Raw genomic sequence first — 25029 nt, forward strand, 5'->3', positions numbered from 1 at the left:
GCGCCGCTCGGACATGTTGTCAACAAGGCAGCTTGGAGCATCATACAGAAACATACATCTATTTCCCATAAAATATATGTTAGAATGTTTTAACTAGTTTTCATTGGGACGGCATATATCAAACTCAATCACGTTTGCATGTGAAAATACAGAATTCTACTTATTACTTAATTATGTAACTTTTGTTTGGAGCCGGCTTTGAACGGGGCACCTGGCTCACGCCCGGGAATCAGACGGTTTCATAACGAATGCAAAATCAACTTTCGACCTGTGCAAAACACGCCTACCATGGCGCCCAGGCCAGATTAATCGAATCCCCTCATTGCCAGAGTGTGCTGCAATTTACTGGATGATGCCACAAGCAGTGGGACAACCTTATAAGGATATGGATATAGGCGTGGTCAGACAATCGGATTGGATAGCAGACGTCAGTTGAGCGGTTGAAGAGTGAGGCGGAGCATTCACGAGCTCAGAACTTTAATGCGTTGGCGCAGCTTCACAGATTTATAAATGCTATGTGTAGTCTGATCGTATCAGTGAATGCAATAGAGCCAATGCATTTCACAGACAGATCTATGAAAAATACGCAAATAACCAAATGTACGTGACATTTTGATCATACCCAACGGGATCAGTGGTTTATGTACGTACACACTCGATGCGGGGAGAAAGTTGCTGGACATGTTTTCCTGAAAGTGTGTTATTATTTCACAGTGTGCAACATTGTAGACACTGTACTTACCTGGATTTGTGATTGACCAACAAACATCCCAAATCCCGTGTTTGAATGGTTTCGATGCAAGTTGTTTACTCTATGGCCTGAAGAAAAGTTGTCGAACTCGAAGTATATGTTATCTGTTGCGCACGATCCCGTAATGGAGCTGCATGCATTCGACTTTGGCCCAGAGGAAATTGGCTCCGTAGAACTCGCTGTCATATACATAAAATGATATTGAAACAGTAAGTGTAAATTCATTTAATTAATGGTATATCACGTGTGTTGTCGATCAACATGATCGCAAAACATGGAGAAGTTGCAATTGTAAACACAATCCCATGGGAGTATGCACTTCGTGTTTTGTAGGTTTAGTTTGACTTTAATGAAGACAAGATGTGATTTTAGTGGCCTGGCCATATTTATTGCGCAGGTTGTTACTGTATGTAATTTGCGAAGGCAACAGTGTGGCAACATAATACTTTACTACAACACAAAAGGTTGCCTAAAATTTGCATCCAATTGGCTGGGACTGGGGTCTCCGAGAGGGGGGTGGAAAGCGACTCTACTTGTTTTCTCTCGCTTCCTGTATTTCTCGTTGTGTCAAATGGCAGTTCTGTACAGTCCACGCCTCAAACTGTCGCTGCCTGCTACTATCACAGTCGAAACCAACATCTATGGTCTGTAAATAATGGGCCGACACGACTACTTTTGTGCCTGTGATGTCATTATATTAATTGGATTTGGAAGTATTTCAGCGTTATTAATACTTTGCTTCCACAGTACTTGTACAGTGCATGCTCTCTGAACGTATTTTACTTTAAATATAATTAGCCTAGTTCTTTCCTCTGAGCCAAGCAAACAGGCCTGTCCTGCACACATGCTTGTTGAAAACTTACTTCACACATATTTTACCAGTCATTTCCCTCATCCTCTATGTTTCAGGGCCCCACACATGAATGAAGTACACCTGGGGATCCAGGGCCGCCGTGACCCCTAACAGCAGCAAACTTCTTCAGATCTGACTTGAGGGAGGAGGTGTGTGTTCTCCACCCTCTACTCTTTCCTGTCGGACTTATGTTTCCTCCCGAGTTCCTCTGTTCTCGCCGTTAAACAAAGCAGGACACAACGGTCCCAGACCGAGGCAGTCTAGGCAGAAACACTTGGCCTCGTCCTTGTTTTTTACTCAAGTGACTGGGGATATATATAAAGGACCTCAACTTTTTCCCCCGCTGTTTGAGTTTTTTTTTTTTTTAGCTTGATGATTATAGTATGAGTCATCCTCCCCAGCAGAAAGTGACCCCTGATAAGAGTGGGAGCAAACATCGGGCTGCAGCTGCCATGAAGGAGCCCACAGTGCAGCACGCGGGGGATGTCTTCTATGGCGGTATGGGCCCCCCGGCTCTGGAGTCTGCTCACAGGGTAGGGGAGCCTGGAGGCCACGGCTCTGGGGTCTTCAACCCAGAGAAGGGGCCCCAAAGTCGTGCACACTATCAGCAGACTGCCTCTGTCAAATGGATGCACCAGGACCACATCCAAGCTGCTGGCTGGTCTCAGGATGCTTCTGGACCCCTGCCAACCAATTCATGGGGGCAGAACTTTAGCCTGTATATGGACGGCTTGAACAACGTTAGGGTTCAGATGGCCTTCCCCAAGGGGAGCCACGATGGAGGAGCTGCTCTGCAGATGGGGCCAGCAGAGAAACAGGCTCCAGGTTCCATGGAGGTTTACAGGGAGGCAACCCAAGCTCAAGCCCAGGCGAGGGGCTTAGAGTGGGGGCAGCAAGCTGCGGCAGCCGCCATGCGTCAAGCCCAGCTCCAGGCCTTCCAGCAGGGCCATACAGGTGTAGATCTCCAGGCTCAGCCCCCCCATGCCCCCTCCTCTCACCCCACCATGCAACCAGGGTCCTTGATCCAGCTGGCGTTCGGACCCACCAAACAGCACCTTCCGTCTGGGTACTACCCGGTGTTCCAGGGGGGCACCAAGGCCATCCCCAACCTGAGCTACAACGAGCAGCCAAAAACCCAACAACAACACCAACTGATGCAGCTTCAGATGCAACAGCAGCAACAACAACAGCAGAAGCAGCAACAACAACAGTTACATCAGCAGCATCATCATCAACAACAACAACAGCAGCACCAGTTGCAGCAACAGCTCCAGCACCAAATGCAACAGCATCAGATCCAACTGCAGCTGAATCAGCAGTATCACAAGCAGCAAATACAACAGGAGCAACGGCAACAAATGCAGCAGCTTCAACCGCCACACAGTTTACCACCGCAGGAAATACTGCAGCCGAAGTCTCAGCAAAAGCCGCAGCCAAACCAACACATCCTGAGTTATAACCAGCCCCCTGACAACTGTCCATCTAGAGCTAGCCCCTCAACCCCTCAGAAGGACATGCCTCTGTCTGTGGAAACTCAGGGACTGGGACATACACCGGATGTAGAGACCCCGTCCACTGACCCATCAAGCACACCCTCCGACCCCTGCCCCCCAAATCTCACATCGGACCCCATGTCACCCTCCTCAGACGCATCTCCGGCTGCCCCCCGTCGCTCCCGCCGCCTCTCCAGAGACGGGCTATCACCACTCGTGGACCCTCCCTCACTATCCCCCTGGAACCAGACCTTCAGAGAGGTACCCCAGAACGGTGTGGTAGCCAGACGAGAAGGGGGGGGGAGACAGGGGCCGACTGGGGGGGTTATCCAGAGTACCCGCCGGAGGAGGAGGGCGTCGAAAGAGATCAACTTGGAGACTCTGGCCCAGAAGGCTTCCGAGAGGGAATCACTGCCCTCCTCCAAGATGGCCAAGGTTTGTTTACACTCTTTTGTTTAGTTCAACCAGGCCTAAAACCTGTTCCACGTTCAACTCACATAGTGGCCTAGGTTAGTCCAGCGGTCTAAGCCCCTGCGTCTGGATCACATGTACTGTGTACCGCTGCAAGCATTGGTTTGATTCTGACCCACTGCTCTAGCACTGTCCTCCTATCAACTTTCCTCTCTATCATCGTTCCAATAAACACAAAATACAAAAGGTGTGGGTCTGCCAGACTCCTTTAAAGAAACACACAAAAAACAATCATTCACATAGACCTCTGAACAGCAAGTGTTCAAAATTGTCGCTGTACGCGAAGGCCTACACAATGGGCCAGGGAAATAAGGATGTTGATTAAATACCCCGTGTATTTCCTGAAGGTAGTAATAATGTGACTCCTGAATCCTACCACCCCTCCCCTGATTGGAGTAAATTAACAGACCACAATACTTCTACTGATATTTTCGCTCACTTGTACAGTACACGCAGTTAAATAATTATACATATATTCCTAATTTCATCTTTCTGCAAGTGCTGAATTATCACACACAGCAGCCTGACTATTGAATTTAGATGAGTTCCTCGGATGACAGGAAAACTGATCGTGTCTTTCCCCTACTTTGCTTCCACTGTGACCACTACAACACTCTGTTCCTCTTCCAAGAGGAACATCATGGTTTCTATGCAGGACTTCCCCTTATGCTGTACTTCTGTGAGAAAAGAGTGATTCCTAGCCTTGCTGTCAGGAATTTATGATGTTGACGTTTCCCTTAGGCACACCCACTAAAGCAGCTGCATTTTTTCAGGACTTGTTTTTTAAAGGCAAAACATGTTGATTATTGAATAAATCGTCAGAGAGGGGGAGAGAGAGAGAGACTGTGCTGGGCGCAGGCTGCAGGGGGGGAGACTGTGCTGGGCGCAGGCTGCAGGGGGGGAGACTGTGCTGGGCGCAGGCTGCAGGGGGGGAGACTGTGCTGGGCGCAGGCTGCAGGGGGGGAGACTGTGCTGGGCGCAGGCTGCAGGGGGGGAGACTGGGTGCAGACTGCAGAGAGAGAAACTGTGTGCTGGGTGCAGACTGTTGAAGCAGATACATGTCTGCACACCTCTACATTCCTCAGGGCTCTTCCTCCCCAGCCATTCAGCTGAGCCAGGGAGGGGCCGCGGCTGCAGCCTGGAGTCGCTCCGGACTCTCCCTCCCAGCCATTCAGCTGAGCCAGGGAGGGGCCGCGGCTGCAGCCTGGAGTCGCTCCGGACTCTCCCTCCCAGCCATTCAGCTGAGCCAGGGAGGGGCCGTGGCTACAGCCTGGAGTCGCTCCGGACTCTCCCTCCCAGCCATTCAGCTGAGCCAGGGAGGGGCTGTGGCCTGGAGCCACAGCCTGCACACTCCCACTCCTCCACACTCTCCCCAACCAGGTGCCTTAAGAAAACAGTCCTACCACTGTTATTCACAATCCCAAGGTTGAGCTTCTTGTTTAATATATTTTTTAATATTTCTGAAGAACAAGCCCAACTGCTGAGTTGGCCGTGTGGGGTGGGGTGTACTTCAATGGTGCAGAATTGAGATTTGAGGCATTTACTGGAGTCATTTGAATTAGATTTCAAAAGTATTTCTCTGGCCTGGCTTGAATGTAGTTGCTAATGTTGTGTATTTTCACTAGTTCCGGACTTTCAATACGTTTTGTAAGCTGACAGTAACTATTTGCTGCTTATAAGTAACTGGTTGTTCATACGACGCGTGCGGTGCTTTCTTGATTCTATTTGTGAAACAGGATCTTGCAACACTGAAGACTGCCTTTAAGCAATGTCCATAAATTGTCTGTGACATGCATACCTACAGTCTGAGAAGAACAATTGCTGCGGGGGTTTCATTTCATTTGTCAAGCATGTAGAATGGAAAGTTTACTATTTGCCATATTTACTTTCACTTTCTATTCTACTCCCTTACATATTGTCTATATTATATATATATTATCTATATAATATCTATACTATCTATATTATCTCCTTTCTCTACTTATTTCTATATCTGTTATTCCCCTCTACCCCCCCTCTTTTTCTCTAGCAGCAGCAGGAGGAGGGTCTTATGGGCAGACAAGCTGGTATGGTGCCCCTGGTTATCCCCGTGTCCGTGCCAGTGTGCCAGGGTCAGACAGCCCTTCCTGGCACCTGGCCTCACGGGCGCCCCCCGGGCCAGCATGCCCTGCTCCCGCCCCAGCCCCAACACAAGCCCTCAGTCATTGTAGCAAGCCGCCGCTCACTGAGGAACTCCCTCTCGGAGAGCTTCAGCCCGGTAGGTCCTGTGGCATGCAGACCTTGGTTGTATTCATTAGGCAAGGTGTAGTAGAAATGTTTTTTAGCATTTTAGTGTTCCTTGTTGAACAAGTCCACATAGTTCCTCACTGTTTTCTTCTGTTTTGGTGCCTAATGAACACAATCTAGGGTTCAAATAGTATTTGCTTTCTTTCACATACTTTGAGTGTTTGTTTGAGCCTGCCTGGAGTTCCAGGTGGGTGGGGGTTTGCCCTTTTTAGACTATTCTGTTTGTTCTGTTGTGCCAGCCAGGCAAGCTCGATCAAGCACAGTTATAGTATATGGGAAAAAAAAGAATACTATTTGAACCCAGATATGATGACCTGCTGGGGGGACATGTTCTAGTATGTAGAAATTAGGCCTTAACTCCACAATGGGTTGGGTTGTCATGCGCTATCCTTCAATAGTGCTATTGACTGTACGTTTGTTTATCTCATGTGTAACTCTGTGTTGTTGTTTTTGTCGCACTGCTTTGCTTTATCTTGGCCAGGTCGCAGTTGTAAATGAGAACTTGTTCTCCACTGGCCTACCTTGTTAAATAAAGGTGAAATAAATCAAATAAAAAATAGGACTCAATGGAGCCACTTTGAAGTAGAGGCCAAAAACATTCAATGTGGTTTCACAATGTTATTATTTAGCAACTTCATTAATCCCGCCGGTGACTTCCCCACACAAGTCATAATCTCCCTCCCACCTTCCACTGAACCAATGCAGTTGGTTGTTTGTCTATTTGTCCTTGTCATTCTCTGAAATATCACTGAACTCCTCACAATCATCTCACCCAACCAGGACGGGGAGGGCGATGCTGGTCAGGACGACGATGGGAAATTAGCCAAGCACAAATGGCGGCCTCGTCCCGAGCCCCTCTTCATCCCTCCACCCAAACCGACTACGTTCATCGCCCCCTCGGTCTACTCCGCCATCACTCCCTACCAGAGCCACCTGCGGTCGCCCATCCGCCTGCCTGACCACCACTTCACCCTGCCGCCCTACACCCCGCCGCCCATCCTGTCGCCGGTGCGCGAGGGATCTGGTCTCTACTTCTCCACCTTCCTGTCTTCCATCGCCGCCAGCAACCAGACCCTGCAGCCGCCACCCAACACGCCCAAGTCGGCCTCGCGCAGCCTTCTGCGATCCAGTAAGTCTTGTCACGGAAGCTCGAGGAGTCTCGCTGTATCGTTCTCTCTCTTTCCCTCCCTCCGTCTCTCTCTTTTTCTTTCCTCTCTCTCCTAGATGTCCCTTACCTCTATTGTTATTACGTAAAATAAAAATCTGTTCCTTTCTTTTCCTATGCACTACATGCATCCTTGTCACAATGCATTTCTCTTGTCAGTAGTCCAGGGCTGGTTAGGGCTGGTTTCCCAGACACTAGTTAAGTCTAGTCCTGGACTAAAAAAGCATTTTCAATGGGGAAATCGCGATTGAACATTAAAACCAGCGCTTAAAGTGCGGGATGCGTCACAAATGGCACCCTATTCCCTATGTAGTGCATGACTTTTGACCAGTCCTATGGACCCTGGCCAAAAGCAGTGCACTATGTAGGGAATAGGGTGCCATTAGGAACGCTTGCCCACAGTCCTCCAGAGTTAAATGGCCCCATGACTTCCTGCATTCTGAGATTAGATCAAGTTCTATAGTCTCTCTACCTCTGTCCAGATGGTCTCTCTGTCCTCTCTGTTCTATATACCTCTGTCCAGATGGTCTCTCTGTCCTCTCTGTTCTATATACCTCTGTCCAGATGGTCTCTCTGTCCTCTCTGTTCTATATACCTCTGTCCAGATGGTATCTCTGTTCTATATACCTCTGTCCAGATGGTCTCTCTGTCCTCTCTGTTCTATATACCTCTGTCCAGATGGTATCTCTGTTCTATATACCTCTGTCCAGATGGTCTCTCTGTTCTATATACCTCTGTCCAGATGGTCTCTCTGTTCTATATACCTCTGTCCAGATGGTAGCGTCCTAAAGGTGCTGTGTTCATTTGTGTTCTACAGCCAGCTCTACAGACATCACACCCCCAGTCCTCCCTTTGATCACTGACGCCACACCTGTCAGCTTTGAACCGTGAGTACAAACCTCTGTAACACTGAACTCCGGTGTAATGCATTATGATGCAGTTATACTATATATGCCATTTAACAGACGCTTTTATCTATAGCGGCTTACAGTCATGCATGCATTTTACATATGGGTGGCCCCAGGAATCAAACCCACAATCTCTCTCGCTCCACCCGCTCTCTGTCTCCCTCGTTCTCCCCACCATCTACCTCCCTCCGACCCTCCCTCCCTCTCCCCACCCCGCAGGCGTATTAACATTGGCCTACAGTACCAGGCGGAGGTACCAGAGCTGCAGTGTGACCGCTCGCTGACCCAGTGGGACCAGCACAAGGCTGACCTGGTCTGGCTCCCCATGAAGGCGTCCCTGCTACGCCACGCAGAGCAGGAGACCGGTAATTACACTGCCTCTGACTCAAAGCTATAGTAATCTAATACCGTTTTCACAGAATAGGGCCAACCCGAACCATACTGTACTGGCGTGGTTCTAGAAACTATGTTGAATGCATAGTCAGGCCAGCTCAGTACAGCTCGGCTCTGCTCAGCTCGGCATGGCTCTTTGGTGTGAGGCATACAGAGCTGACATGAAAACGTTTTTGTATGGAAGTCGAAGTACGCACATTTGAACAACTTGGGCTGGGTTTGGCTTTCGGTCTCTTTTTTTGTCTTTCTCTACTTGCTCTCTCTCTTTCTCTCCCCCACACTCTCTTTTTCTCCCCCACCCTCTCTTTCTGTCCCTGCACCTCCTCTCCGTCCCTGTCTTCCTACCTCAAAATTGCCTCACTCTCTCCCCCTAGTGGATGACCTGATGAGCTTGGCCTGCTCCAGCGCTCTGTACGGCGGTGGCACCAATCAGGAGCTGGCCCTCCACTGTCTGCATGAGTGCGGGGGCAATGTCCTTGTGAGTAGAGTGACTCACCCAGTGATTTAACCCAGTGATACCACGATAATCCCCTCTGTGGCAAATTAGTTTCTCCCAGGTTTCATAAATGGCTCCCTATTAACTTTTTATAGTGTTTATTTTTACTAGAGCCTTATGGCCCCTGGTCAAAATAGTGCGCTAGATAGGCCCGGTGATGAATTGTGCTGCTCTCCCCAGGAGACCCTGGCGTTCCTGTTGCTCAAGGAGCCCGTTTTCTCTGATGGCCACCACCTGGCGGACTATCACTACTCAGGTGGGGAAGCCATTTTGTTTCCTCAATTGCTTCTTTCTCAAAAATGTGCTTGTTAAAGGGGAAATGGAGGGGGGTGGTGCCATTCATTCACTTCCACATTTCACACACATGACACACCCCTCAACCCGGTACACACACACACACACACTCACACACACACACACACACACACACACACACATACACACACACACACACACACACACACACACACACACACACACTGTGAGGCCTCATTGACAGAATGGTGAATAATCCCCCCCCAGGATCAGACAGTTGGACTCCCTCAGAGAAGCGCTTCTTCAATAAAGGCATCTCTACCTACAGGAAGGACTTCTTCATGGTGCAGAAACTGGTACGCTCACTTCTAACCAGGCCATGTCAATCATGACGGTTTCACCACATGGCATGAATCAGTACCACCTGGGCAAACAGTGGGAACACTATAAGAAATGAATAACCTTTTAATAATTGCCTATTTGTGTCGCTGTGTATTTTGTCTTTCCGTATATAGGTGCAAACAAAGACAGTGGCACAATGTGTGGAGTTTTACTACATGCATAAGAAACAGGTGAAGATCAGTCGCAGGGGAAGCATTACCTACGGACCTGCAGAGTCCCCAGCAGATAGACACACAGAGGCAGTGGTGGATGTTAAGGTAAGGCTTTAGTTATTGAAAACAAATAAACTCAGCAAAAAAAGAAACGTCCTCTCACTGTCAACTGAGTTTATTTACAGCAAACTTAACATGTGTAAATATTTGTATGAACATAACAAGATTCAACAACTGAGACATAAACTGAACAAGTTCCACAGACATGTGACTAACAGAAATGCAATAATGTGTCACTGAACAAAGGGGAGTCAATCAAAATCAACAGTCAGTATCTGGTGTGGCCAACAGCTGCATTAAGTACTGCAGTGCATCTCCTCCTCATGAACTGCACCAGATTTGCCCGTTCTTGCTGTAAGATGTTACCCACTGTTTCACCAAGGCACCTGCAAGTTTGCGGACATTTCTGGGGGGATTGGCCCTAGCCCTCACCCTCCGATCCAACAGGTCCCAGATGTTCTCAATGGATTGAGATCCGGGCTCTTTGCTGGCCATGGCAGAACACTGACATTCCTTTCTTGCAGGAGAACTGCACAGAACAAGCAGTGTGGCTGGTGGCATTGTCATGCTGGACGGTCATGTCAGGATGAGCCTGCAGGAAGGGTACCACATGAGGGAGGAGGATGTCTTCCCTGTAACACACAGTGTTGAGATTCCCTGCAATGGCAACAAGCTCAGTCCGATGATGCTGTGACACACCGCCCCAGACCATGACGGACCCTCCACCTCCAAATTAATCCCGCTCCAGAGTACAGGCCTCGGTGTAACTCATTCCTTCGACGATAAACCCGAATCCGACCATCACCCCTGGTGAGACAAAACCGTAACTCATCAGTGAAGAGCACTTTTTGCCAGTCCTGTCTGGTCCAGCAGCGGTGGGTTTGTGCCCTTAGGGGACGTTATTGCGGGTGATGTCTGGTGATGACCTGCCTTACAACAGGCCTACAAGCCCTCAGTCCAGCCTCTCTTAGCCTATTGCGGACAGTCTGAGCACTGATGGAGGGATTGTGCGTTCCTGGTGTAACTCGGGCAGTTGTTGTTGCCATCCCGTACCTGTCCCGCAGGTGTGATGTTCGGATGTACCTATCCTGTGCAGGTGTTGTCACACGTGGTCTGCCACTGCGAGGATGATCAGCTGTCCGTCCTGTCTCCCTGTAGTGCTGTCTTAGGCGTCTCACAGTACGGACATTACAATTTATTGCCCTGGCCACATCTGCAGTCCTCATGCCTCCTTGCAGCATGCCAATGGCACATTCACGCAGATGAGCAGGGACCCTGGGCATCTTTCTTTTGGTGTTTTTCAGAGTCAGTAGAAAGGCCTCTTTAGTGTCCTAAGTTTTCATAACTGTGACCTTAATTGCCTACCGTCTGAAAGCTGTTTGTGTCTTATCGACCGTTCCACAGGTGCATGTTCATTAATTATGGGAAACTGTTTAAACCCTTTACAATGAAGCTCTGTGAAGTTATTTGGATTTTTACGAATTATCCTTGAAAGACAGGGTCCTGAAAAGGGAACGTTTCTTTTTTTGTTGAGTTTATTATAAAACAAGTCGTTCATGAGTACGTAAAATGATATATTAACATTACATTACAAAATAACATTTTATTCAGATGACCATTTATTGTGTTATTTGTCTCTTTTTCACAGAACTCTCAGGGATCAAAACCAAGTCAGGAAGAAGTTGACAGGAAGTGGGAAGGGTCATGTGACAGGGGTCAAGATGGCAACCAGTCCAGGGTTTCTCAGACACTACAGGCTCACGACAATGTAAGTGCTCATTTTCACTTGAAGTTACATTTTTAAAATTATTTTTAAACCTCATTGTGCCATGTTTAAATCTATCCCATATCTATTTATACTTGCTATCATATGTCCTTTGACCAATTATTCACTAACAGGACAGTACAACACTGGTTTAACAGACTGATTCACCAACAGGACAGTACAACACTGGTACTTTCTGGAAAAAATGGCGCCAACAGAGGGCTGCCGTGCTTCTAGCTCTAAGGAAACTTTCCAGTATTTTTTTTTAATGTTTTTTATTTTATTTATTTTTTTACAAGTATTTCGCTACACCCGCAATAACATCTGCTAAACACGCGTATATGATCGATTTGATTTTGATTTGGTATAATAGACAAAAACAATGATGTAATGTTTGGCCCACCAGACAGGAGTAGTGCTAGGGCACAGGGACCAGGCTGCTGTACACAAGGTTGGTCCTCCCCATCCAACCCCTCCCTCTGCAGCCAGAAAACCTCGACCCGAGGCGGGGAAGAAGAGCAGAGCGCCCCCAAAGCCCCCCGGTGACCCAGAGGGCGTGTTCCCCTGCAAGAAGTGTAGCAGGTCAGTGTGTGTGTGTGTCCCTTTAAGATTATGTTTAGATGATCTGCAAAAAGACACACATTAATACTTTTCCCCGCCAATTTTTAATTGAGTGAAAGAAAACGGTGAAAGACAGGGATTGACCAAGCGTATTATAAACCAGGCATCTCTCTTAGAGACCAGTGTTCGCTGGAGATATCTCAGACCAGTGTGGCAACAATGAAGACAATAGCCATTGGTGGCGTTTCAGGTTGTCTTAGTTGCAGTCGCGCTGCACAGGTAATTAGATCTTACACCTGGAGAAGAGTTTACGTCTCAGTAACCACATTGATCTGCTTTAGCAATCTTCTGAGATGCACAACTGCAAAAATAGGTGACCTGGAACGTCACCTGTGTGGCTGTAGGTTCCATCAAAGCCATAGGTCTCTCTCTCTATATAGCTCTCTGGGTTCAATTGTCCATGTATCTATTTGACCTTTGACCTCCAGGGTGTTCTACAAGGTGAAAAGCCGCAGCGCCCACATGAAGAGCCACGCTGAGCGGGAGAAGAAGGAAGCCGCACTCAAACTCAAAGAGGAGGAGGAGCGGGCGTTTGAGGCGGAGGCACGGGCCAGGGAGGCAGCAGAGGTTATGCAGAATGGGAACGGGGGTGGGAATGGATCAGGAGAACAGGATGAGGTCAGTGATGAGGGTGTGCCTTCAGAGACAGAAGATGAAAAGGACCAGGACTGGCAGTGAGAGAGGGGAGGAATGAGACTGAATGAAAGACATATCCTACTCCCGGAAAAACAAACGAGTACAAATAATCTTTGTACCTGAAACAATGAGATTGAGTATGGAGGTGTTCCAGGTCATCGTTACAGATGTGCTGCACAGACGATCAGATCTTACAACACCCAGGGAGGTGTTTAGAGTCTAAGGAACCACATTTACAGAGCCTTCAGAAAGTATTTATACCCCTTGTCTTATTCCACATTTTGTTGTGTTACAACCTGAATTCAAAATGGATTACATTTATTTTTCTCACCCATCTACACATAATACCCCATAATAACTAAGTGAAAACATGTTTTTAAATGTGTTGAAAATGAAATATCTCACTTACATAAGTATTTTTAGTTCTGAGTCAATACAAGTTAGAATTACCTTTGGCAGTGATTACAGCTGTGAGTCTTTCTGGGTAAATTTCTTAGAGCTTTGCACACCTGGATTGTACAATATTTGCACATTCTTTTAAAAATTCTTCGAGCTCTGTCAAGTTGGTTGTTGCTCATTACTAGACAGCCATTTTCAGGTCTTGCCATAGATTTTCAAGACGATTTAAGTCAAAACAGTAACTAGGCCACTCAGGAACATTCAATGTCGTCTTGGTCAGCAACAGGTTATTGTCCAGCCTTTCTCTCTAGGATTTTGCCTGTGCTTAGCTCTATTCTGTTTATTGTAATCCTAAAAATAAAAATGAATCCCTAGTGATAAGTTTATCCATAACATGAATGATGCAGCCACCACCATGCTTGAAAATATGAAGTGGTACTTAGTGATGTGTTGTTGGATTTGCTCCAAACAATGCTTTGTATTCAGTACAAAGTTAATTTCTTTGCCACATGTTTTGCAGTTTTACTTTAGTGCCTTATTGCAAAAAGGATGCATGTTTTTGGAATATTTTTATTCTGTACAGGCTTGCTTATTTTCACTCTGTCATTTAGGTTAGTATTTTGGAGTTACTACAATGTTGTTGATCCATCCTCAGTTTTCTCCTAACACAGCCATTAAACTCTGTAACTGTTTTAAAATCACCATTGGCCTCATGGTGAAATACCTGATCAGTTTCCTTCCTCTCCGCCTACTGAATTAGGAAGGTGTCTTTGTAGTGACTGGGTGTATTGATACAACATCCAAATTGTCATCAATAACTTGCTCAAAGGGATGTTCAATGTCTACATTTATTTACATTTTTAACCATCTACCAATAGGTGCCCTTCTTTGCATTAGAAAAACCTCCCTGGTCTTTGTTGTTCAATCTGAGTTTGAAATTCACTGCTTCACTGAGGGACCTTACAGATAAATGTATGCGTGGGGTACAGAGATGAGGTTGTCATTCAAAAATCATGTTTAACCCTTATTGCACACAGAGTCCATACAACTTATTATGTGACTTGTTAAGCACATTTTTATTCCTGAACTTATTCAGGCTTGCCATAACAAAGGGGTTGAATAGTTATTGACTTAAGACATTTCAGCTTTAATTATTTGTGAAAATTTCTTAAAACATAAGTCCACTTTGACATTATGAGGCATTGTATGTGTGTATAGGCCAGTGACACAAAATCAAAATGTTTTCCATTTTAAATTCAGGCTGTAATACAACAAAATGTGGAAAAAGTCAAGGGGTGTAAATACTTTCTGAAGGGACTGCATATGATATAGCAAACTTCATAAATGCCCGGTGCGACCTGCAATGTCCACTTTCTCTCACATCAGTGCCACAACTTATCTTGCTTTTAATTGCTTTTCGCACTCCACATATTTCAATTTTTTTTGTGTTTATTTTTCACAAGGAAATGTGAAAGGATTTGTAAATGCACTGTATTATATTCTACTGCTTTTGCCAATCTCACTTCTTTTATATCACTTTAATTGAATATCTATATTGGAATATCTATTTTGCTATTATTGGAATATCTATATTGGAATATCTATATTGCTATTTCTCTGTGTGGACTATTTAGGTCTAATGGTTGTTCTTAATAGTTTGTACGCAGCGGCCGTTTAAACAAACTAGCTATACTCTGTGGATACCTGTTTTTGCTTACTAAATCATGATCAAAGAGACTTCACTTTTATAATATCCATATGTGTTCTAAAATTGGGGCTAATGTAGATATCACATTGTATGAATTCTTCTTTACTTTTTTAAAGGAAAATATTGTGGGGACAATTTTAAGAATTGTCAGCAAACTCTAAGGTTGAATTGCACATTTTAAACTACAAAGTAAGGGACCTTTAATATTGTATGTGTGTGTTTTGTGTATAAAAATGTTTATTAAAAAGTAATATACTGTACCTCTATACAAAAAAAGTACTTATCTCACACAGCCAGATTGAGTAAATCCTCTCACTTCACATCTTCATCTCTGGGAAATCCCATCCAGTTGACTACTTTAAAATGGTGAAGCCCTTAATGTTATGTCCATGCCAAACGGATTTTATTCATCAAGACCTTTATCTTACTTTATGGTACTTCCTTCTTTCAGGTTGTTTACTTCCGTCTGCTTCCAAGTTAATGCACTCCTGTATGCTGTTAACACAACCACCAGTAGGGGGAAGTAGTGCTTCAATATCGTCAATGGACAATATTTTCCCCCCAATTTACATTTAAAAAAACTTGCCTTTATTTTCAATACATATGCTATATGATTAGTAGGACAACATACTACACAAAACTATAGACATAACAAATCAATCATAGCAAATGTCAAAAGTGACTTGATCTGACACATAACCTGCACCGACGTATGAGTGCATTAACTTGGAAGCAAAAAAAAATAAGTACAATATACACATTTTGTCAAGGACTGTAGAAGAGAGAACCTCATAACTATCCAACAGGTCATGCCAGTTTTTATTTATTTAACTAGGCAAGTCAGCTAAGAACCAATTCAATGACAGCCTACCGGGGAACAGTGGGCCTTGTTCAGGGGCAGAACAACAGATTTTTACCTTGTCAGGTCGGGGATTCGATCCAGCAACCTTACTGTTACTGGCCCAACACTCTAACCACTAGGCTACCTGCCGCCCTTACATGGTCATATTCACCAAGCGTACGAAAACTGACTAAAATGGGTGGGAGAGAACCACAACTTGTCCAATAAGAAACAATATATATATATATTTATTGCAAAGCATTTCCCATTTCAAGAAGTTTTGCACTAATGAATACAATCCAGGTTCCAATCTGTCTACACAGTGGGAAGGACAGAGGGCAAACTCGTCTGAGCCTTGGGGGCGTGGCAAGTGTTTTGCGACTCTGCCAAGGTGAAATAACTAGCCGTTAAAAAGAACAGTGGGTAAGAGCCAGGACAGCCTGGTTCGCGCGCACACACACAGAGAGACACACAGAGAGACACCCAGGCCTAGGCAGCAGCAGCACTTAGGAGATTAAATGCAAGGCCTGGAGATGAAAGAGGAGAAAATAAAGTGGCCTGCCTTGCCTTCATCCTACACTCATCATGCAGGGGGGTCCCTGACAGCCACATTCTCTCTCTCCTGACAGCCACCCCTTTCCCTCCCTCCCAGCACTCGTTTACAACTCCACTTTTCTGAAAGCGGGAGAGCGAGAGAGGCACCTTGGACACAGCCTAGACTGCTCCATTAGCCCTGAAGAGAGGGCTATAGGGCTTTTCCTCCATTCTGGGTGTCTTTAGTGTGGGGTTTAACTACCTACTGTACCTTCCTGCTTATCTTTTCCTTCTTTAGTGTTTACAGTCTGTCAAGGGGACAGAATGTAATGTTACCCTGTACAGATGATTTTTAAGATGAGAAATTAGTAGGTTTGTGGCTCAAGGGTAAGACTCGTCCCCTTCTTGTTTCTGTCAACACATTTGATCAATTATGATCCCTACTGATTGGGAGTACCTCAAGCATATGGTCCTCCCCTGTGTCTGACACTCTATTCCCTGTATCAGTGCTTCCCAAACGTTTTCACTCCTGCTATTTACTCTTTGAGAAGGTCCGGATGTATGTTGTCATTTATCAGCGTAGTAATGGCCCGACTGAGTTCCAATTTTTTTCTGTTTGTTCATCTCCCCTTATCTCTCTGAACCACTGCCCTATCTAGTGCACTATGTTTAGTGTTAGGATGTGGACCTAATGTTGTTTCTCTTGTCCTATAGCCTTCAGTCTCAATGACCTTACCCTATGGGGCTTCTCCACGTCTCCTTCCCCTCTCCTCTCTTAAGAAGCTAGCATCGGTCCTATTTCCTTATGGGCCGTGCTAAGGCCTTCTCCACATCTCCCACCCTTCTCATCACTTAGGGAGCCAGCGTCTGTCCTCCCCTGTGGGCCGTGCTGAGGCAGCAGGGGCTAAGTGGGGATCAAGTGTCCTCATTGAGTCCTCCCACTGCTAATCAGACCCATTAGGAGCAGAGTCATACCCAGGTTATGATCCAAATGGCACCCTATTCCCTTCATAGCGCACTAGGGTTTGGTCTAAAGTAGTGCACTATGATGATTGTTTATGTTAGGGACGGGGAACCAGATGGATGATTTTATTGTGTGGACTTTAAAGAGAGAAGACAAGGGCAGGAAGAGGATCAATGTCGCTGTAATGTTTTAGAAGACTTATTGGCCGATATATCTCTCTGGATCAGCAGCAAAGTCTAGGTTGAAATCTGCATCAAGGGGAAATATGCAGTCAAAATTAATTTGTACGCTTAGGGCATTTACGCTTTCAAAGTTAATTTCTATGGGGTTTTTAATATAAGCAAAATGCCAGGATACTTTTCAGAAAATGATTAAAGAAAGCATGTCAATGTCATAGGCTTATATGGGGGGGAAAGGACGAACACACGTGTGGATGTGAGAACAGAACTTTTATAAACTCAGCAAAAAAATAAATGTCCTCTCGCTGTCAACTGCATTTATTTTCAGCAAACTTAACATGTGTAAATATTTGTATGAACATAACAAGATTCAACAACCGAGACATAAACTGAACAAGTTCCACAGACATGTGACTAACAGAAATTGAAGAATGTGTCCCTGAACAAAGGGGGGGTCAAAATCAAAAGTAACAGTCAGTATCTGGTGTGGCCACCAGCTGCATTAAGTACTGCAGTGCATCTCCTCCTCATGGACTGCACCAGATTTGCCTGTTCTTGCTGTGAGATGTTACCCCACTCTTCCACCAAGGCACCTGCAAGTTCCCGGACATTTCTGGGGGGATTGGCCCTAGCCCTCACCCTCCGATCCAACATGTCCCAGACGTACTCAATGGATTGAGATCCGGGCTCTTTGCTGGCCATGGCAGAACACTGGCATTTCTGTCTTGCAAGAAATCACGCACAGAACAAGCAGTATGGCTGGTGGCATTGTCATGTTGGAGGGTCATGTGAGGATGAGCCTGCAGGAAGGGTACAGCATGAGGAGGAGGATGTCTTCCCTGTAACGCACAGTTTTGAGATTGCCTGCAATGACAACAAGCTCAGTCCGATGATGCTGTGACACACCACCCCAGACCATGATGGACCCTCCACCTCCAAATCGATCCCGCTCCAGAGTACAGGCCTCAGTGTAACGCTCATTCCTTCGACGATAAACGCGAATCCGACCATCACCCCTGGTGAGAGAAGACCGTGACTCGTCAGTGAAGAGCACTTTTTGCCAGTCCTGTCTGGTCCAGCAGCGGTGGGTTTGTGCCCATAGGCGACGTTGTTGCGGGTGATGTCTGGTGAGGACCTGCCTTACAACAGGCCTACAAGCCCTCAGTCCAGCCTCTCTCAGCCTATTGCGAACAGTCTGAGCACTGATGGAGGGATTGTGCATTCCTGGCGTAACTCGGACAGTTGTTGTTGCCATCCTGTACCTGTCCCGCAGGTGTGATGTTCGGATGTACCTATCCTGTGCAGGTGTTGTCACACGTGGTCTGCCACTGTGAGGACAATCAGCTGTCCGTCCTGTCTCCCTGTAGTGCTGTCTTAGGCGTCTCATAGTACGGACATTGCGATTTATTGCCCTGGCCACATCTGCAGTCCTCATGCCTCCTTGCAGCATGCCTATGGCACATTCACGCAGATGAGCAGGGACCCTGGGCATCTTTCTTTTGGTGTTTTTCAGAGTCAGTAGAAAGGCCTCTTTAGTGTCCTAAGTTTTCATAACTGTGACCTTAATTGCCTACCGTCTGAAAGCTGTTAGTGTCTTAACAACCGTTCCACAGGTGCATGTTCATTAATTGTTTATGGGTCATTGAACAAGCATGGGAAACAATGTTTAAACCCTTTACAATGAAACTCTGTGAAGTTATTTGGATTTTTACGAATGATCTTTGAAAGACGGGGTCCTGAAAAAGGGACATTTCATTTTTTGCTGAGTTTAGTAGCTTTGACGCCATGAATCTCATTTAAGGTTACAGATGTGTACGCGACCTGCAATACATCAATACAGCAGTCCTCTGTGTCGACTCAATATGATTTGAGGGAATCATTTCGGCAATGGAGTCATAAACCTCTAGTCAATGGCCTTCGGGGACCAAGGACCCAATCTGCCTCAATGACCCCACCACCTATGAATCCATTCCCAGGACATTATCTAACATTCCCAGAGCATTATCTAACATTCCCAGGACATTATCTAACATTCCCAGGACATTATCTAACATTCCCAGGGCATTATCTAACATTCCCAGGGCATTATCTGACATTCCCAGAACATTATCTAGCATTCCCGTTACATTATCTAACATTCCCAGGGCATTATCTAACATTCCCGGGGCATTATCTGACATTCCCAGAACATTATCTACCATTATCTGACATTCCCAGGGCATTATCCAACATTCCCAGGGCATTATCTGACATTCCCAGGACATTATCTGACATTCCCAGAACATTATCTAACATTCCCAGAACATTATCTAACATTCCCATGGCATTATCTAACATTCCCAGGGCATTATCTAACATTCCCATTAAGTTCTAGTTAGTTTTTTCTTCTTCTAACATTTAGTTGTTTGTTTTATTTTAAAGGAAATGTCCTCAGCATATTCTCCTAACGTTCACTGAAGTGTTGTGCACAACATTTGTAACAACCACCACAGAACATTCCCCAAACGTTCTGATTAGGTTTCCAGGTAATGTTTATAGAACAGACTACTGTAATAGAAATGGTTATGAAAAAAACATTTCAGGAACATTATGTAGATGTTATTAAAGACACCAACAAGCTGGTGTGACATTGACATGGTTATAATAACGTTCCCTGAACATACTTCAGCAATAAGATGTTGGAGCAGTAGAAGTTGTTCTAAAACAAGACACATTCCTTAAGTTAATGTTGATGGCGATAGTACTACTGACACCTGTAACAACAAACAGACACATTCCTTAAGTTAATGTTGATGGCGATAGTACTACTGACACCTGTAACAACAAACAGACACATTCCTTAAGTTAATGTTGATGGCGATAGTACTACTGACACCTGTAACAACAAACAGACACATTCCTTAAGTTAATGTTGATGGCGATAGTACTACTGACACCTGTAACAACAAACAGACACATTCCTTAAGTTAATGTTGATGGCGATAGTACTACTGACACCTGTAACAACAAACAGACACATTCCTTAAGTTAATGTTGATGGCGATAGTACTACTGACACCTGTAACAACAAACAGACACATTCCTTAAGTTAATGTTGATGGCGATAGTACTACTGACACCTGTAACAACAAACAGACACATTCCTTAAGTTAATGTTGATGGCGATAGTACTACTGACACCTGTAACAACAAACAGACACATTCCTTAAGTTAATGTTGATGGCGATAGTACTACTGACACCTGTAACAACAAACAGACACATTCCTGTGAGACTCATGCAGTTATTCTGTGAGGTTATGACATGATGATCCAGAATTGTTCTAAAAACATACTTCAACGATAATGGAAGTAGATCTGAAAACATTGCTGCAACGTTCTGCTAATATTGATGTGTAATGTAACATTGTTATATGAAGTTGCCTACGGAATATTTTATTAGGGTATTGTCCAAACATTGCTATTTTAAAGATTGGTAATCGGGTAGATTTGAACCTGCAATCTTCCAACTTCAAGCTCAATTATTATCCAAACTATGGCTATATGTCTTCCTACATATTCACATTTATGTACAACTCACCGCAATCTGCCAGGCAATAAGTTAACATGATTTCTGAAATCAAGTTTGTAGGAAAAAATACATCCCAACTTTACAGTAAATAAAGAAGATTGGTACAGTAAGAAATGATATAGAATACTTTTTCTAGATGTAGTTATCCTCTCTCTGCAAAGACGATGACCTGGAAGTCCGAGTAAAGGTGTAAACAGCTTTATATTTGTGTTCGTCCCATCCCAGTGGTGCAGTGGATTGATTCCAGGGAAATAACACTCCAACACGTCCAGGTTTCAGCAGTGCTTGTGTCTATCAACACAATATGGTAAAACAACTATGTTTGTACATTGAATGTCTAATATTTTGTCATGTGATTACAAATAATTGACATATGCTTTTCTACATGGATTGTTGTACAACTAACTTCCTCAAAAGTGAGATAACAGTAAGACATGAAATAAACCTCAAATGGACTGTTTAAAATGCATTTTAAAACATTCTGGGATCATAGGAAAAACATTCTAAAAACATTGAAGGAGTGTTTTGTGCACTCTGATATTAAGAATGTCATCACAACTGGACAGATGTTAGGATCTCAAAACATATCTCTTGTCATATCCTCACAATGTTCCCACAACCTAAATAAATGTTTTAGGAATTTCTAAAGAACATAAAACATTTGTTCTGGGAATGTTCTTGCAACACCAGGCAAATGTTTTTTCAACCTGATAGAAACATTGTAATCATCAGCACAACTGGAAAGTTTCTGTGTTTTGGGAACATATGTCCACACAATATTACAACAACCTAAAGAAATGTCTTATGAACTTTTAAAGAACATAGAACAAATTGTTCTGGGAACATTCTTGTAACAACAGGTGAATGTTTGTTTCACCCTAAAATAAACATTGTATAACCATCCGCACAACTGGACAGTTTGAGTTTTGGGAACATGTCTTTTGTGATGTCCCCACAATGTTCCCAGAAGACTGTTCCCACAACCTATTGAAACATTCTGGGAACATTTTAAAGAACAGACTAAATGTGTTCTGGGAACGTTCTTACACCATCAAGCGAACGTTTATACAAACATTGTATAATCATCAGCACAAGTGGACAGTTTTTGTGTTACGAGAACATTTACCCCAACCTAACAAATGTTCTAGGAACTTTCAAAGAACCAACTTTGGTTTGCTGGGCTCTCTCAGATTGCTTGCTTGTAAACCACATTCGCCTCGCTTCCTTAGTCGCTGTAGGAGACTGTGGACACGTTCCAGGTCACCTATATTACAGTCGCACATAGCAAATCTCACAACGTCTGAATACATGTTTAAAATGTCAATAACCGCATTGATATGATATTGTAATCTGATGCCTGCCATATAGATGATGAGGCATTCAATCATTGGCAGATTTGCAAACGGTCTGGAACCTATCCTATAGCTAGAGGTTCTGACTCAGGTCTGTAGTGTTTACAGAAGTGCTGCTGTGCACCATAGATCAAGCCCTGACAGGCTACTCTGCCCGTATAAACTAACTCACTTAACAAAATTAAATCCATCAGTCAGTGTTTCCGTCGAAGTCAGCAGGATAACTCTCACTCGTGTATGCAAATAGCCCCTCTGATGGAAGGAGGACGCTCTCGTCCATTCATCTCCTCTCTCTCTCCTCCCTTGTTCCTGGAGGAGGTATCAGAAATGCGATGGGGGAATGGGCCGCCTGATGTCTGAGGGAGATGCTACAATGCCACCTTCCTCAACGGAGTGCTTAGGGTGACTGAGTGGGCCTTGACTCAGAGGCTATGAAGTGTAAAGTAATATGTAGAGGGTCCCCCCGCTCTGATTCAGGGCTCCGGTGAAGAGCTATATTACCTTGTCATACACGCACGCACGCACGCACGCACGCACGCACACACACACACACAGTTACAGACACACAAATTAACTTGCAAACAAAAAACGTGCCCTGCGGCTGTCTTCTAAGCGATGCTGAGGGTGGAGCGACAGGTTGTTTAGAGGTTGTTTGATGGGTTATCGCTGACAGGGCACAGTGACTCTATTGAACTCTTTAAATCAAAGAAGTGCAAACTGTGGTGAGGTGTACAGAGGCAGAGAGGGGGCACTAGGTCCATTTGCTGAACGGTCGGATAACATCCTATCCAAATTGGACAATTTAGGATAATAGAAAAGCAGCAATACTGGGCCTCTTATCGCTCTCTCTCTACCTCTCTCTCTCTCTCTCTCTCTCTCTCTCTCTCTCTCTCTCTCTCTCTCTCTCTCTACCTCTCTCTCTCTTTTGCTCTCTACCTCTCTCTCTCTGTCTCTCTACCTCTCTCTTTCGCTCTGTCTCTCTACCTCTCTCTCTCTCTCTCTCTCTCTCTACCTCTCTCTCTCTCTACCTCTCTCTCTCTTTCGCTCTCTACCTCTCTCTTTCGCTCTGTCTCTCTACCTCTCTCTCTCTCTACCTTTCTCTCTTTCGCTCTCTACCTCTCTCTCTCTACCTCTCTCTCTTTCGCTCTCTACCTCTCTTTCTCTTACGCTCTCCACCTCTCTCTCTCTCTCTACCTCTCTCTCTCTTTCGCTCTCTACCTCTCTCGCTTTCTCCCTCTATCTGCCTCTCGCTCTCTCTCTACCTCTCTCTCTTTCGCTCTCTCTCTCTCTAGATCTGCCTCTCTCTCTCGCTCTCTACCTCTCTCTCTCTCTCGATCTCTCTCTCTTTCGCTCTCTCTCTCTCTACCTCTCTCTCTTGATCTGCCTCTCTCTCTCGCTCTCTACCTCTCTCACACTCTCTCTAACTCTCTCTCTCTCTATCTCTCTCTCTCTACTAAGGGTCAGTCCTTTTAATTTGGGAAATGTCAACTCGGCAGAATAAAGAACAGCACCTGATACACCTTGCTCAGATTTTACATTATTTATGACTGAGATGATGATGATGAAAAATATCCGGTGGCCGTCGCCAAATGCACTTACTAAAAGTACGACCTGTTTCAGACCCTGATTTACTCTGACTCCTGCCAATCGGGTGATGAGAGAGCAAGAATAGGTCCCAAATGGCACATTTTCCCCATTTAGTGCACTACTTTTGAGCAGGGATCTGGTCAAAAGTAGTGCACTATGTAGGGTAGAATTCCCCAACAGGAACCGGGATTCGTCGGACCAGGCAATGTTTTTCCACTCCTCAATTGTCCAGCGTTGGTGGTTGTGCCGTCATTTGACTGTTTGTGGCCCGCCTGTTAGCTTGCGTGATTCTTGCTATTCTCCTTCAACCTCTCATCAACAAGCTGTTTTATGCCTACAGGACTGCCGCTGACAGGATATTTATTTTTGTCGCACCATTCTCTGTAAACCCCTAGACACTGTCGTGCGTGAAAATCCCAGGAGGCCGAACCGTTTCCGAGATACTGGAACCGGCTTGCCTGGCGCCGACAAACATAAGGTTCATAATCACGCTCAATCACTTATGTCACTCGTTTGGCCCATTCTAACATTCAATCAAACAGTAACTGAATGCCTCGATGCCTGTCTGCCTGCTTTATATAGCAAGCCAAGACCACGTGACTCACTGTCTGTAGGAGCTAATCATTTTCATGAATACGGTGGTGTACCTAATAAACTGGCCACTGAGTGTATGTGATTGTAAGCAAAGTTTGACATCCGTTACTGTCTACAAATGATTTGTAATTATGTTCTGGCCCCCTGACCATCCACTCAAGAAAAAAACTGCCCACGGCTGAATCTAGTTGATGATCCCTGAAGTAGAGAACAGGCTGCCATTTGGGATGCAGCCCAGGAGTCTTGTTCGCCCTTCCTTTGCTGAGTCACGGTTTTAACAAAGACGTTCTATCGATTAAATCGGGATGTTGCTTCCTTAAGTTAATGCTCATCTTGAAACACGAGGAAATGAGGGGATAAGAGCATCAGCAAAACAAAGGCGAGCAAGGCACATTGGCATCCGTCAACGCCCTCGTGATTTTATTAGCAAGGGCTTGGTCACAGTTATGTGGAGTTTTGCACAAAGCACTTCCTCAAGACAACTTACAAACTGTCTTTTTAAACTGAGGGCATAATTGGAAGATTACATTTTTTTGTTGTTGACGTTTCAGATAAAAGTTCATCCTCACAGCCCTTATAACTCTTTAAAAAATGC

The 25029-nt window shown here is 45.0% G+C and overlaps 1 protein-coding gene across 2 annotated transcripts; it reads left to right on the forward strand.

Annotated features, from left to right (window-relative positions):
• Positions 1-616: 616 nt before the first annotated feature.
• mideasa (mitotic deacetylase associated SANT domain protein a) lies at positions 617-15074 on the forward strand. 2 transcript variants are annotated; one of them, XM_055873155.1, is made up of 13 exons: positions 617-960; positions 1661-3532; positions 5598-5825; positions 6635-6983; positions 7837-7906; positions 8147-8292; positions 8695-8798; positions 8997-9072; positions 9339-9427; positions 9587-9730; positions 11334-11453; positions 11857-12032; positions 12500-15074. In XM_055873155.1, the coding sequence occupies exons 2-13, from the start codon at positions 1988-1990 to the stop codon at positions 12747-12749; spliced, it is 3297 nt and encodes a 1098-aa protein (XP_055729130.1). In that variant the 5' UTR covers positions 617-960; positions 1661-1987; the 3' UTR covers positions 12750-15074. The 2 variants fall into 2 exon arrangements, with proteins under 2 accessions (XP_055729130.1, XP_055729131.1); XM_055873156.1 differs by having other exon boundaries at positions 618-960; positions 5601-5825.
• The last annotated feature ends 9955 nt before the right edge of the window (positions 15075-25029 follow it).

The sequence above is a fragment of the Salvelinus fontinalis genome, chromosome 20 (assembly GCF_029448725.1).
Source record: "Salvelinus fontinalis isolate EN_2023a chromosome 20, ASM2944872v1, whole genome shotgun sequence".
In the NCBI taxonomy this organism is placed as follows: Eukaryota; Metazoa; Chordata; class Actinopteri; order Salmoniformes; family Salmonidae; genus Salvelinus; species Salvelinus fontinalis.